Genomic DNA, 13,253 nt, shown 5'->3' on the forward strand with positions numbered 1-13,253 from the left:
TTAGTACAGTGCTCTGCATACAGTAAGCGCTCAATAAATGCAATTGAATGAATGAGCAAGTAAATTATTAACATAGCCCAGGTGTTGGCTGGATACTAGAAACTCCTGTGATTAGGCAAGTGTTTTTTTGTGACAAATCAGCCCCCTGCCACTCAGAGCCAAGGAGAGTCAGCAATAAAGGGATAAATGGGAGGAAACCAACTCTCTCACTTGCTCTCTTCAATCAATCAATTGTATTTGTTGTGCAGTTACTGTACTCTCCCAAACACTACACTAAAACGCTTGGGAGAGTACGACATAACAGAGTTGGTAGACACATTTCCTTCCTACGACGAGCTCACAATCCACAGGGCGGCTGACAGACATTATTATATAAATTACAGATGTGCACATGAGGGCTGTGGGGTTGGAGGAGGGGTGAATAAAGGGGGCCGATCAGGGCGACGCAGAAGGGAGCGGGAGAAGAGGAAAGGAGGGCTCACTCAGGGTGAGCCTCTAGGAGATTTGCCTTCAATAAGGCTTTGAAGGTGGAGAGAGTTGGATATCTGTTGGATATGCAGAGGGAAGGCATTCCATGATTTCTACTAGACCCTCTCCGCCTCTGACCTATCCTCACTCCTCTCCCACTACAACCCAGCCCGCACACTTCGCTCCCCTAACTGCAGCCTAATCTCTGTACCCCTCGCTCCCAAGAGCGACTCCCTCCCTCCCCGGTCATATCTGACGGAAATCCTTACGCTCTGTTGCTTCCCCCGCCGCTAATTTATTTTAAGGTCTGTCTCCAAGCTCCTCGAGAGCAGGGATCGTGTCTACCATCTTGTGTGTCCTATCCCACGCGCTCAGTATGGTGCTCCGCACACAGTAAGTGCTCAATAAATACCACTGATTGACCGATTCATTCATTCATTCATTCAATCGTATTTATTGAGCACCTGTGTGCAGAGCACTGTACTAAGCGATGGGAAGTACAAGTTGGCAACATATAGAGACGGTCCCTACCCAAGTGGGCTCACATACTACGTCAGCCAGCTCCCACCCCTGCTGGGGCTTCCCAAGCCCCTGCTTCTGCCCAATTTAGATAGATAGAGCCCAGGAATGGGAATCAGAAGGACCTGGATTCTAATCCCGGCTTTGCCACTTCTCTGCTGTGTGACCTTGGGCAAGTCACTTCACTTCCTCTGGGCCTCAGTGACCTCATCTGGAAAATGGGGATTAAGACCGTGAGCCCCCTGTGGGATGAGGACTGTGTTCAACCCGATTATCTGGTATTGACTCCGGCGCTTAGTACAGTGTCTGGCACATAGTAAGCACTTAACTACCATAAAAAAAAAACCTGTCGGGCTACCCCCACCTCCTGCCCAATGGCCTCCTCTCCCTCCCCCACCATGCCCTGATTTCTGCCAGGCTTCTCAGTCTCCCCAAAGGCTCCCCTTCCTGCATCTCTGCTGTCCTCCCTCAAGCTTAGGAGCAAAACCAATAGAACAGTGATTTGAAAAACCAATTCCCCACATCAAAAAGAGCAGTGCTTCAAGGATATTAAGAAGCATCTATTAGCCAAGGCCTAAGTGCTTGCAAGGGGACAAAATCAATGCTAAAAGACGTGAAACTCCGAATCAGGCCCCAAATTGAAAAATGTGTGCACAGTCATCATCATCATCACTTACTGCGCGCAGAGCACTGTACTAAGTGCTAGGAGGAATAGCAGACAACAGTCAGTAGACACGTTCTCTGTCCATAACTAATGTAGCTTCTAGACTATGTGTCTTCAGAGGGAAGCAGCGCGGCTTAGTAGAAAGAGCCCAGGCTTTGGAGTCAGAGGTCATGGGTTCAAATCCCGGCTCTGCCAATTGTCAGCTGTGTGACTTTGGGCAAGTTACTTAACTTCTCTGGGCTTCATCTGGAAAATGGGGATTAGGACTGTGAGCCCCCCATGGGACAACCTGATCACCTTGTAACCTCCTCAGTGCTTAGAACAGTGCTGTGCACATAGTAAGCGCTTAATAAATGCCATCATTACTATTATTATTATTCACAAGGAATTTAGGCTAGATCCCAACCGCACAGAATTAACGACAGCCCAACTGGAGTGCGCTCTAATAACAACGAGGGTCTGTCTAGACATGGCACGATGCATCGTTAGAGGCAGCGCTCCAATCCAAAGGACAGTGCCCACCACGATATGTCAGTCAGTCGTATTTATTGAGCTGTTACTGTGTGTGCAGTCCTCTACTTAGCGCTTGGGAGGGTACGACAGAACAATGAACAGACATTCCCTGACCACAACATGCTCACAGTCTAGAGGGGGAGACAGACATCAAATAAATAAATAAATAAACCTATAAATAAATTATAACTTATAATTACATATTTACATATTTTATGTATATATTTAATCATATATTTATATATTATTTATATATTTATTATGCTTATAATTATAATTATAAATTATTATAATAAATTATAAATAAGTATAATGAATAACCTATAAATAAATTATAGGTCTGTGCATAAGAGCTGTGGAGCTGGGATGGGGGGGTGAATAAGGGGAGCAAGTCAGGGCAACACAGAAGGGAGTGGGAGAAGAAGAAAGGAGGGCTTAGTCACGGAAGGCCTCTTGGAAGAGATGTGGCTTCAATCAGTCTTTGAAAGGGGGGAAGTCATTGTCTGTCAGTTATACAGAGGGAGGGCGTTCCAGGCCAGAGGCAGGATGTGGGTTGACTGCGAGATAGATGAGATCGAGGTACAATGAGAAGGTTAGCATTAGAGGTGTGAAGTGTGTGAGCCGGGTTGGAGTAGGAGAGTAGCAAGGTGAGGTAGAAGGGGGCAAGGCGATTGAGGGCTTTAAAGCCGACGGTGAGGAGTTTTTGTTTGATGCGGATGCGCCTCTTCCTTGACCCGGGGTTGGTCGAGAACACAACCACCATGTTCTTGGAGAGCCGGGCTGCATTATCTCTACGAAGGCCAAGTGAATTTCTATCGCTTGTAATACTGCTTCTCTCAACACAACAGAAAATACTCATGACACAGCTGACTACGACAGTTACATGGCTCTGCTGAGTGCTGGGTCCCAAGGAGATTTAAGTCCCTGGAATCTGGATAAACGGGTTTTTACAAAGTCAAACTTTCTATCTAAAACAATCCACACACCCTCCTTTTCACATTTCTCAGTGGCCATTTGGATGGCAAACACTTTCTGCGGCTTCAGTACGGGAACCGTCTGAGCCGCATTTTCCCCTAAAATGGACATTCTAACCTACCAGTGGCCAAATACCAGTCTCAAGACAAAAACAAAAAGCAGCGTGGCTACGTGGATAGAGCACGGAGCTGGGAGTCGGACGACCTGGGTTCTAATCCTGGCTCCACCACTTGCCTGCTGTGTGACCTTGGGTAAGTCACTTCATTTTTCGGTGCCTCATCACCTCATCTGTAAAACGGGGATTAGGACTGTGAGCCCCACATGAGACACAGACTGGGTCTAACCTGATTAGCTTGTACCTATCCCAGGCTTAGTATAGTGCCTGGCGCAGAGTAAGCACTAAACACAAAATTTTAAAAAAGAAAATAAAAAAGGCACCATTGCCAACAAGCAATTTCACATTTCTAGAATAGGCTTTTTAACACAAGTTTTTCCATAATATGATTATGCAAATACTTCATATGCCAATTTCAGGTCTTAAAATCCCTTTCATTTATACCAGTATTACTCTTACTCTGGAGCTTAAGTGCTTACTTTGAGTAGAGCCCTGTTCTAAGCCCTAGGGTAAATAAAAAAAAGAAACAATGAAAATAGAAAATATTGAAATTTTTCACTGAGCAGCAAAAAAGCCTGAAGCAACTAAACATCCAAATCACATACTAATTCATTCATCTTATCCAATTTTACTTGGTTTTCAACACTTTTTTCAAAACTGTTTATCTTAATTTATCACCATTTTCTAGCTCTGAAAAAGTGAACCACGGTAGAGCCGAACATCCCATTTCTTCCAAAAGAAAAAGGGCACAAAAAACAATCTGAACTTTTAATTTTATATCAAAATGTCATTAAACAAAAACACCACTCAACTATTTTTAGGTTTGTCCGACAAATGGGGCTCTGTTTCCAGAGCACGAGTCTTGAGCTAAACTAGAGATCGTTGAAATGGCAGTACCGCATTAAGTGAAGTGTTCTCCTTAATGCCGCATCACAAAGTCAACCCCAACCCACTACAAGCAGCGCAGGCAAGAAAATCATTTTTTTTAGTCTGCGTTCTGCTCAGAAAGCTATTCTTTATCGGTTCCTTTTTAACCCTTCATGCACAGGAACCACGGAAGGTGCTCAGTGAATACTAATGAACAAACAAAAGACTTCGTGGCCTAAAGCTAAAGCATGAACAAACTGGATATCAAGAGAAACACTCTCCTAATTTTACACTTTGTTTCCCATTACGTTACCCTACACTACTGCAACTCAGGCTGTTATTATCATTATGGCATTTAAGTGCTCACCATGAGTCAAGCACTGTTCTAAGCGCTGGGGTAGATACAAGTTAAATCAGGCAGGAAGCAGTCCGTTTCATATGGGGATCACAGTCTAGGAGGCAGAACATATTGCATCTCCACTGATGAGGGTACTGAGGCACAGAGAAGTGAAGTGATTTGCCTAAGGTCACAGAGCAGACAGGTGGTGGAGTCGAGATTGGAACCCAGGTCCCCTGATTGCCAGGCCCGTATTCCATCCACTAGTACACTCTGCTTCTTTGCTGTTGATTGCAAAGGAAGAATGAGTCACTTTGGCACCATGCGTAGCTCCTTATATGTGATGGCATTTATTAAGCGCTTACTATGTGCAAAGCACGTTTCTAAGCGCTGGGGAGGTTACAAGGTGATCGGGTTGTCCCACGTGGGGCTCACAGTCTTAATCCCCATTTGACAGATGAGGTAACTGAGGCACAGAGAGGTTAAGTGACTTCCCCAACATCACACAGCTGACAATTGGCAGAGCCGGGATTCGAAACCATGACCTCTGACTCCAAAGCCCGGGCTCTTTCCACTGAGCCACGCTGCTTCACTATCAGCTGGGTGACTTTGGGCAAGTCACTTCACTTCTCTGTGCCTCAGTTACCTCATCTGTCAAATGGGGATTAAGACTGTGAGCCCCCTGTGGGACAACCTGATCACCTTGTAACCTCCCCAGCGCTCAGAACAGTGCTTTGCACATAGTAAGCGCTCAATAAATATGATTGATGATGATGATGATGAGCCACGCTGCTTCCCTAGCTCCTTATAATGGGGTTCCACTCTGGATACAATACTCATTAGGACTACCTACCTTAAGATGCTTCCTAACCTATTTTTGGGAAGGAAAATGGACCCTTTTGAGGCTACTTCCATATGATATTTAGATTAGCAGAGCACACATCTGGTGTACCCCCCATTAATCATAGACAGGGGCATCATCTGCTACTTGCGAACAACCCATACGCCAGGACAGCTCCTCTGAGTCTACAGCAGCATATCATCAATGAAGGGGAACTCAAAACTCCTAGCCACACCACACATCAGTCCATAAGACGTTCTATTGGAATTTCTACTCCTCGACAATCCCAAAGAGGTACAGGATTTACAGAAACCCTGACACACATACTGCTGTCCAGTCAGACGGATGGATCACAAAGAATCAATCCAAAAAAACCACTCAACTCGTTATTCAGCCCCTTGTGCTGGACTCCCTTCAAAATAAGTAAACAAAAGCTAGAGAAAGTTCAGACACATTGTCCCACAGGTACGTTTCCATCTTCTCCTTTTTCAATTAAGGGCACTTATTGAGCACTTACTCTGTGCACAGCACTGTACTAAGCAACTGAAAAAGTACAGTGCAACAGAGTGGGTAGAGAAGCAGTATCGCATAGTAGATGGAGCTCGGGCCTGGGCGTTAGAGGGTCAGGAGTTCTGTTCCCAGCTCCACCACTTGGCTGTGTGACCTTGGGCAAGTCACTTCACTTCTCTATGCCTCGGTTACCTCATCCGCAAAGTGGGGATGGAGACTGTGAGCCCCACATGGGACAGTGAATGTGTCCAACGCAAATTGGTTGTGTCCACCCCAGTTCTTAGTACAGTGCTTGGCACATAGTAAGCACTTAACAAATACCATTATTATTCTTAGACATGTTCTTTGCCCACAAGAGCTTACAGTCTAGAAGGGGAGAGAGACATCAAAATAAATTCAAGACATGGACAAAGGTGCTGTGGGGCTGAGGGTGGGGTGAATAAAAGGTACAAATCCAAGTATACAGGTGACACAGAAGGGATAGGGAGTAGGGAAAATGAGGGATTAGTCAGGAAAGAGATGGGATTTTAGTAGGGCTTTGAAGGAGGGGCAAGGGGTGGACTGCCGTTTATGAAGGGGGAGAGCGTTCCAGGCCAGGGGGAGGATGTGGGCGAGAGGTCGGTGGCGAGACAGACAAGACAGAGGTGCAGAGTAGATCCGTCACCTTTCTCTATTTCGGAAAAAGTTACCCGCATTAGAAACGACTGTTCAGTGTCTTCCGAAAGAAGGCATGAAAAAGGATCTGAAGTTTTAATTTTACATTAAACGCCTTTAAAAAAAAGGTGAAGAAAGGTTTTTCTTTTCCAAGGCATTTACAGGCACTTACTTCTCCCTAATTATGTTCTTGAACAATATGACTAGGCAAATCCAATTTCCCCAAAAGAGTTTTTGTAAAGGTGCGGGTAATGGTAGGAAATTTCTTTGCCAAACAAAAGATATTGTGTACGTGAACAGCATAAGTCTAACACTGATCAGACTCTAGACTATAAGCTCACTGTGGGCAGAGAAGGTGTCCACTGTTGGACTGTACTCTCTCAAGTGCGCTTAGAGTCCTCTGCACACAGTAAGCGCTCGATAAATGCCATTGATTGATTGACTGATTAACACTTAGTTGAGGTGGTAGAATCAGAAGTTAAAGATGCCCAGGGTGACCAGACTTCCTATTCCATTGCCCTAGATTATTCGGTTTTGGGCAAGGTATTCAGTAATTCATAATTCCATAAACCTTTAATTCCCTACTGTATCTGGGGGGTCACAATACTCTCTCAATTGTTTTTTTCTTATAAGCAACCCAGAATAGTTTAAAACACAAAAGAAATTCCATTTTCTACTTAAATAGCAACCACCTTCTCTTGTAACATTTACACTACTCTTCCCCATTTTTGCTCCTGGCTGTTCAGACCTAAATATGCTCAGAAGTTAAAGGAAAGTATATGTAAATGACCAGAGATCAAAATAAGCAAAGCTACTCAGTATTCAAAGCATGCTTTAAAGCAAGTACTTAAATAACCATTCCCTAGATGCTGGTATTTCCTGAAATAGCATAAGGCTGTTTGTTCTTCAACAATGTTTTTCCTCTGATGTCTTTAATCCTTACAAATATTACCTATTTCCGCGAACTGCCAGATTGGGCCTGTTACACAACAATCTTTGCCATTATTCTCAGGTGGATCTTCCAAGATACTCATCAGTCTAAAACTCAAAATGTAAACAACTGTTTACCTGATAACCTTCTTTGGTTTATATGAATCACTCAGCAGGCATCTGGTTTTCTTAACAACCACCCCCTTTCGCCCTAGAGGGACCTTAATTCACTGAAACATCTTTACTCCAGCAAAAAAGGTAAAGACACAACTTTAGAGAAACTGACCCTAAGTTACTGAAAAGCGTCCAGTCAGGAATATGGGCAGTAATGATCAAGCAATAAATCGGCTTTGAGAGAAGTTACCATCTACATCATTTTCGTTCCATACTGACCTAAATATTCCATGAGTTGTTCGGCAGTTATGATTTCCATCATCGGTGGCAGTTTCACCTATAAAACAAGAAGACATTTTTCTGTCAACTTAAAAGCAAAAACGAGCGGTCCCAAGTCTACCCACACAGCTAAGTGAAAGCCCCACATAATGTGAGATTCTGGTCACTCGCTAAAGGGCGGCTGCAGTTGAAGTGTTTTACTGGGGATGAGACAAGTACAGGAAACAGCCCTGTGGACTATTTTGAGCCCACAGAGTGGCCGAAGATGTTTATAGTGCAGTTTATAATACGGCTTGTTGTCCGCTGCTGAACGGTTGGTCGGCTGCTGGTTAACAAAGAAGTACCGGTATTTATTAAATGCTTATCACGTGCGGAGGGAGATTTGGGTGGGAACTGGGAGGGATGGATGTTACTAGGAGCTTGGGCCTCACTTCTCACTAACCTCAGTCTACTTGGCAGTTGCAAATCTGGGTTAGCCTAGGTCACGGGAGTGGGCTATTTTGAGCCGGAAGTCAAATCCAGGTGAGCATCCTGGGACAAATGACCAGGTGAGCTTTGCCCTGTCCCTCCCCTCTTGTTGAGTTCCAGTTTTCCCAGGAGGTCAGCCGGCTTATAAGGCTGACCGAGATGGTGGGTTTCATCTGGCAAACCCACCCAAGAGGCACAGCGTGGTGGACAGAGCTCATGCCTGGGAGTCAGGACTCGCCACTCCTCGAGAGCCTGCAGTGGTTGTCCATTCCCCTCCGCGTCAAACAGAAACTCCTCACCATTGACAATAAAGCACTCCATCACCTTGCCCCCTCCTTTCTCACCTGCTACTCTCCTACAGCCCAGCCCGCACCCTTCCCTCCTCTAAAGCCAACCTACTCACTGTCACTCAATCTCATCTATCTCGCTGCCGACCCCTCGCCCGCGTCCTGCTTCCGGCCCTCCCTCTTCATATCCGACAGACGATTACGTTCCCCACCTTCAAAGCACGGGGCCCAGTGGAAAGAGCACGGGTCTAAGAGTCAGAGGATACGGGTTCTAATCCCGGCTCACTCACATGTTTGCTGTGTGACCTTAAGCAATTCACTTCACTTCTCTGTGTCTCAGTTACCACGGCTGTAAAATGGGGATTAAGATTGCGAGCCGCATGTGGGGCAGGGACTGTGTCCGACCTGATTACCTTGTATCTACCCCAGTGCTTATAACAGTGCTAGGCACATAGTAAGCGCTTAACAAATACCACAATTATTACTATTAATTATTAGAGGCACATCTCCTCCAAAAGCCTTCCCCGACTAAGCCCTCATTTCTTCTTTTCCCACTCCCTTCTGCGTCACCCTGACTTGCTCCCTTTATTCACCACCTCACCCCCAGCCCCATGACACTTATATCATAATTTATTTTTATTAATGTCTGCCTCCCCCTCTAGACTGTAAACTCATTGTGGGCAGGGACTGTGTCTGTTATAGTGCACTCTCCCAAGCACTTAATACAGCACTCTGCACACAGTAAGCACTCAATAAATACCATCGATTGACTGAAGTACCTGGGTTCTACTCCTGGCCCTGCCAATTGCTTGCTGTGTGACCTTGAGCAAGTCACTTAACTTCTCTGTGCCTTAGTTTCCTCAACTGTAAAATGGGAATTAAATACCTGTTCTCCCTCCTACTTAGACTGTGAGCCTCATGAGGGACAGGGACTGGGTCCGACCTAATTAACTTGTACCTACCCCGTGCTTAGAACAGTGTTTGACATCAAGTGCCTCTCTAAACCGTAAGCTCATTGTTGTTGTGGGCAGGGAATGGGTCTGTTATATTGTTGTACTGTACTCTCCCAAGCGCTTAGTACACTGCCCTGCACACAGTAAGCAGGCAATCAATGTGATTGATCAACAAATACCAGAAAAAAAAATTCTGGATCTCCTTCAGAACTCTCGAGATAGCTACCAGGGGCTCGAGAAGGGCTCAGGAGCAGGATCAAACGTCCTAGGGCCCCTGGGAACTGGAGTGGATGCCCTGAGCCCACTCTGATCCATAGTTCCAGTTCAAACTTGCCTCCAGGAGTGCTGGGAGAGAGGAAGGGAAGAATGCGGCCCAAATCTTTCAATCCTGCTTCCAACTTGAAAGGGCCCAGATCGAAGGTGCCCTTCACCGCTTGCAGGTCTGGTCTAACCTGACCACCAAGACCGCTGGGCTATAAAGATTCCCAGAGTGAACTAGACTGCACCCGTAGGGCCAGGTCTGCAGCTGTTTAGGCTACAATTTCATTTATTCATTCATTCAATCATATTTATTGAGTGCTTACGGTGTGCAGAGCACTGTACTAAGCACTTGGGAAGTACAAGTTGGCAACATATAGAGACGGTCCCTACCCAACAGTGGGCTCACAGTCTAGAAGGGGGAGATAGACAACAAAACATGTGGACAGGTGTCAAGTCGTCAGAATAAATAGAATTAAAGCTAAATGTGCATCATTAACAAAATAGAATAGTAAATATGTACAAGTAAAATAGAGCAATAAATCTGTACAAACATATATACAGGTGCTGTGGGGAGGGGAAGGAGGTGGGAGGGATGGGGAGGAGGAGAGGAAAAAGGGGGCTCAGTCTGGGAAGGGCTCTTGGAGGAGGCGAGCTCTCAGTAGGGCTTTGAAGGGAGGAAGAGAGCTAGCTTGGTGGATGTGCGGAGGGAGGGCATTCCTGGCCAGGGGGAGGACGTGGGCTGGGGGTCGACAGCGGGACAGGCGAGAACGAGGTACAGTGAGGAGGCTAGCGGCAGAGGAGCGGAGGGTGTGGGCTGGCTCGGCCCACGCACTTCGCTCCTCTAGTGCCAACTCGCTCACCATGCCCCGGTCTTATCTGTCTCACCGCTGACCTCTTGCCCACATCCTCCCTGTGGACTGAAACTCCCTCCCCCTCAACATCTGAAAGACCACCACTCTTCCCAACTTCAAGGCCTTAAGGTCACACCTCCCAGATCCCCGATTAAACCCTCTTTTTCCCAACTCCCTTCCCCTTCTGAATCACCTATGCACTTGGATCTGTTTAACCTTTGATTCAATTCAATTGTATTGAGTGCTTACTGTGTGCAGAGCACTGTACTGATTAGGCTCTTGGGGAAGTACAAATCACTTGATATTCAACTTGATATTGATATTTGATCACTTGACATTCAACCCACTCTCAGCCCCACAGCACTTCTGTACATTCCTATAATTTATTTATTTATATTAATATATTTATTTATATTAATGTCTATCTCCGCATCTAGACTATAAGCTCACTGTGGGCAGGGAAAGTACAGAATGTACGGGAGAGTACCAGAGACGGTAGGCAACTGTGTGGTGCTCTTCCATGCACTTTGTACAATGTTCTGCACACAGTAAGACCTCAATACCACTGATATATTGATAGATATTCTGCCAGCTCACACATCTTGAGAGAGTATGTGCATATTCCCCCTTTTAGACTGTGAGCCCACTGTTGGGTAGGGACTGTCTCTATATGTTGCCAACTTGTACTTCCCAAGCGCTTAGTACAGTGCTCTGCACACAGTAAGCACTCAATAAATACGATTGATTGATTGATTGCCTGGAAGCTTATAACAGCAATGAACCCAGACACATGCTCTCAGGAAATTGTCACCCGCTCAGTTTAAACTTGGTAATTGTAACGTATTGTGAGGTAATAATAATAATGAAGTCCACATATTTGGGGAAGGGACACACAGACAGAAAACCACTTGCAGAAAGACAATCTTATGCAAACAAAAACACTGAATTGTGCGCATGATTTGTTCCTGCAACCAAACTGTTTCAAGTGTTTTGATCTGGAACTTGCGACCCTGAGGGGTAAAAGCTAGGCAACACTAAAACTCTGAACCATAGCTAATGACAACTCTGGCTGAGAATTCAACAAACATCTGAATAACTCGTTTGCTGCTCCCGCTCACTATGATTTTTCAATTCCAAATGGTACGACCCCACCGATTGTCAGCTTTGTGACTTTGGGCAAGTCACTTAACTTCTCTGTGCCCCAGTTACCTCATCTGTAAAATGGGGATTAAGAATGTGAGCCCCACGTGCGACAACCTGATCACCCTGTATCCTCCCCAGCGCTTAGAACAGTGCTTAACAAATGCCATCATTATTATTATTATTACTCAAGGCAATGTCAATGTCAAATCATCTGGACCAAAACATCTTACATTTTTCAACTGCCATCAAAGAAGTCTCTCTAACTTGTTGCTCAGCTCAGAATTTAGTGCACTGGGATGAATAGGTTTTTCGTAACAGTCAAACCTTCTTATAGAACAGGTCTGCAATTCTCCAAAAACCACTAAAAGCTGTTCTTTTGAAAAAGTACATAAAAAGTACTCTGGGGCCCACAGGCTAAATGCTACTGACTCGCTAACTACAGGACACTATGTTAATGTCTGAGTCAACTTAATTACCCCCTTTTCTGGAACTCAAATAAGGACAAAGTACACTTTAAAAATATGTACACATCCTTCTTTGACAGAAGGCATCACGCCTGCATCCCAAATTTCCTCCTGGGGAAGCAAAAACCCATACAATTAACTTGCTACTCAGGAAATACATAAACGCCCAATAATCAGCCTCGTTTCAATGTAGAGAGAGATCACGGAAAACATCCTTTATGGTTCTTGTACCTTTTTAAAAGCCCTAATTACTCATTTAAAGGAACAAGGAGAATGTGGTTATCAGCAGGTCATGAGACTGCCTCTTCCTACCACTGTAAAGTGACAAGCTGCCATCACAATTACCTAACAGGTACCTGAACTTAGAAGGATCTTAATTCCACCAAAATGACTAATGGAAAACATAATTTTTATTCTTTTTTTTTTTAAAGATGGGCTTTTTTCCGATTTTTGGCTCACGCTACTTCATCTGTTACCTACAATCTGACCAGTAATGTTAACAGAGCATATGTGTTGGTTTACCAGAAAATAAGTTGAGGCAGATAATAAACAAACACTCAGGGTCCCACTTTTGCAAAAAGAGGTTGAGAAACCTGGGCTCGGATTTACAAGAACGACATTTCTCAACCTTGTTTTTCAAAAGACTGCTGTTTGAGAATGCCCTCTCCTCTCCCCAAATCCATCCCTTCTGCTCCTTATTTCAGCTCACTGTGTATCCCTCAGATGACTTAGTGCCAAAACCGTCTAGTAGACCAAGAAAGGATAGAAGAAACGGTATTTACTGCTTTACGTTTCAAGAGATGAACATGTTTCAAGAACAAGGTAGCAGCATTGAGCTTTTAGACCTCAGTCAACTGTTTGAGGAAGCATTTTTTTCTAGAAATCCTGTACCAACACAAAACGCAGAACTAATTTGCAAAATACTGCAATATTGCAAAATACAGCTGAAGTGGCCACTCTCTTGACATTCTGTGAGGGGCAGGGAGAGGAGTCCTTGAATATGAGGGAAAACAGATGTATATTCAGTTTCAGCAGAAGAA

General features: G+C 44.9%; 1 protein-coding gene across 2 annotated transcripts in view; it reads right to left on the minus strand.

The window, feature by feature from the left end:
- MINDY2 (MINDY lysine 48 deubiquitinase 2) overlaps positions 1-13,253 on the minus strand; it is a 56,594-nt gene that overhangs the window by 39,738 nt on the left and 3,603 nt on the right. For both annotated transcript variants that reach the window (XM_038749965.1, XM_038749964.1), the window contains exon 2: positions 7,787-7,844. In XM_038749965.1, coding sequence (XP_038605893.1) covers positions 7,787-7,844 — 58 coding nt within the window. The remainder of the gene's footprint in view (positions 1-7,786; positions 7,845-13,253) is intronic.

Source organism: Tachyglossus aculeatus, chromosome 8 (genome assembly GCF_015852505.1).
Source record: "Tachyglossus aculeatus isolate mTacAcu1 chromosome 8, mTacAcu1.pri, whole genome shotgun sequence".
Lineage (NCBI taxonomy): Eukaryota > Metazoa > Chordata > Mammalia > Monotremata > Tachyglossidae > Tachyglossus > Tachyglossus aculeatus.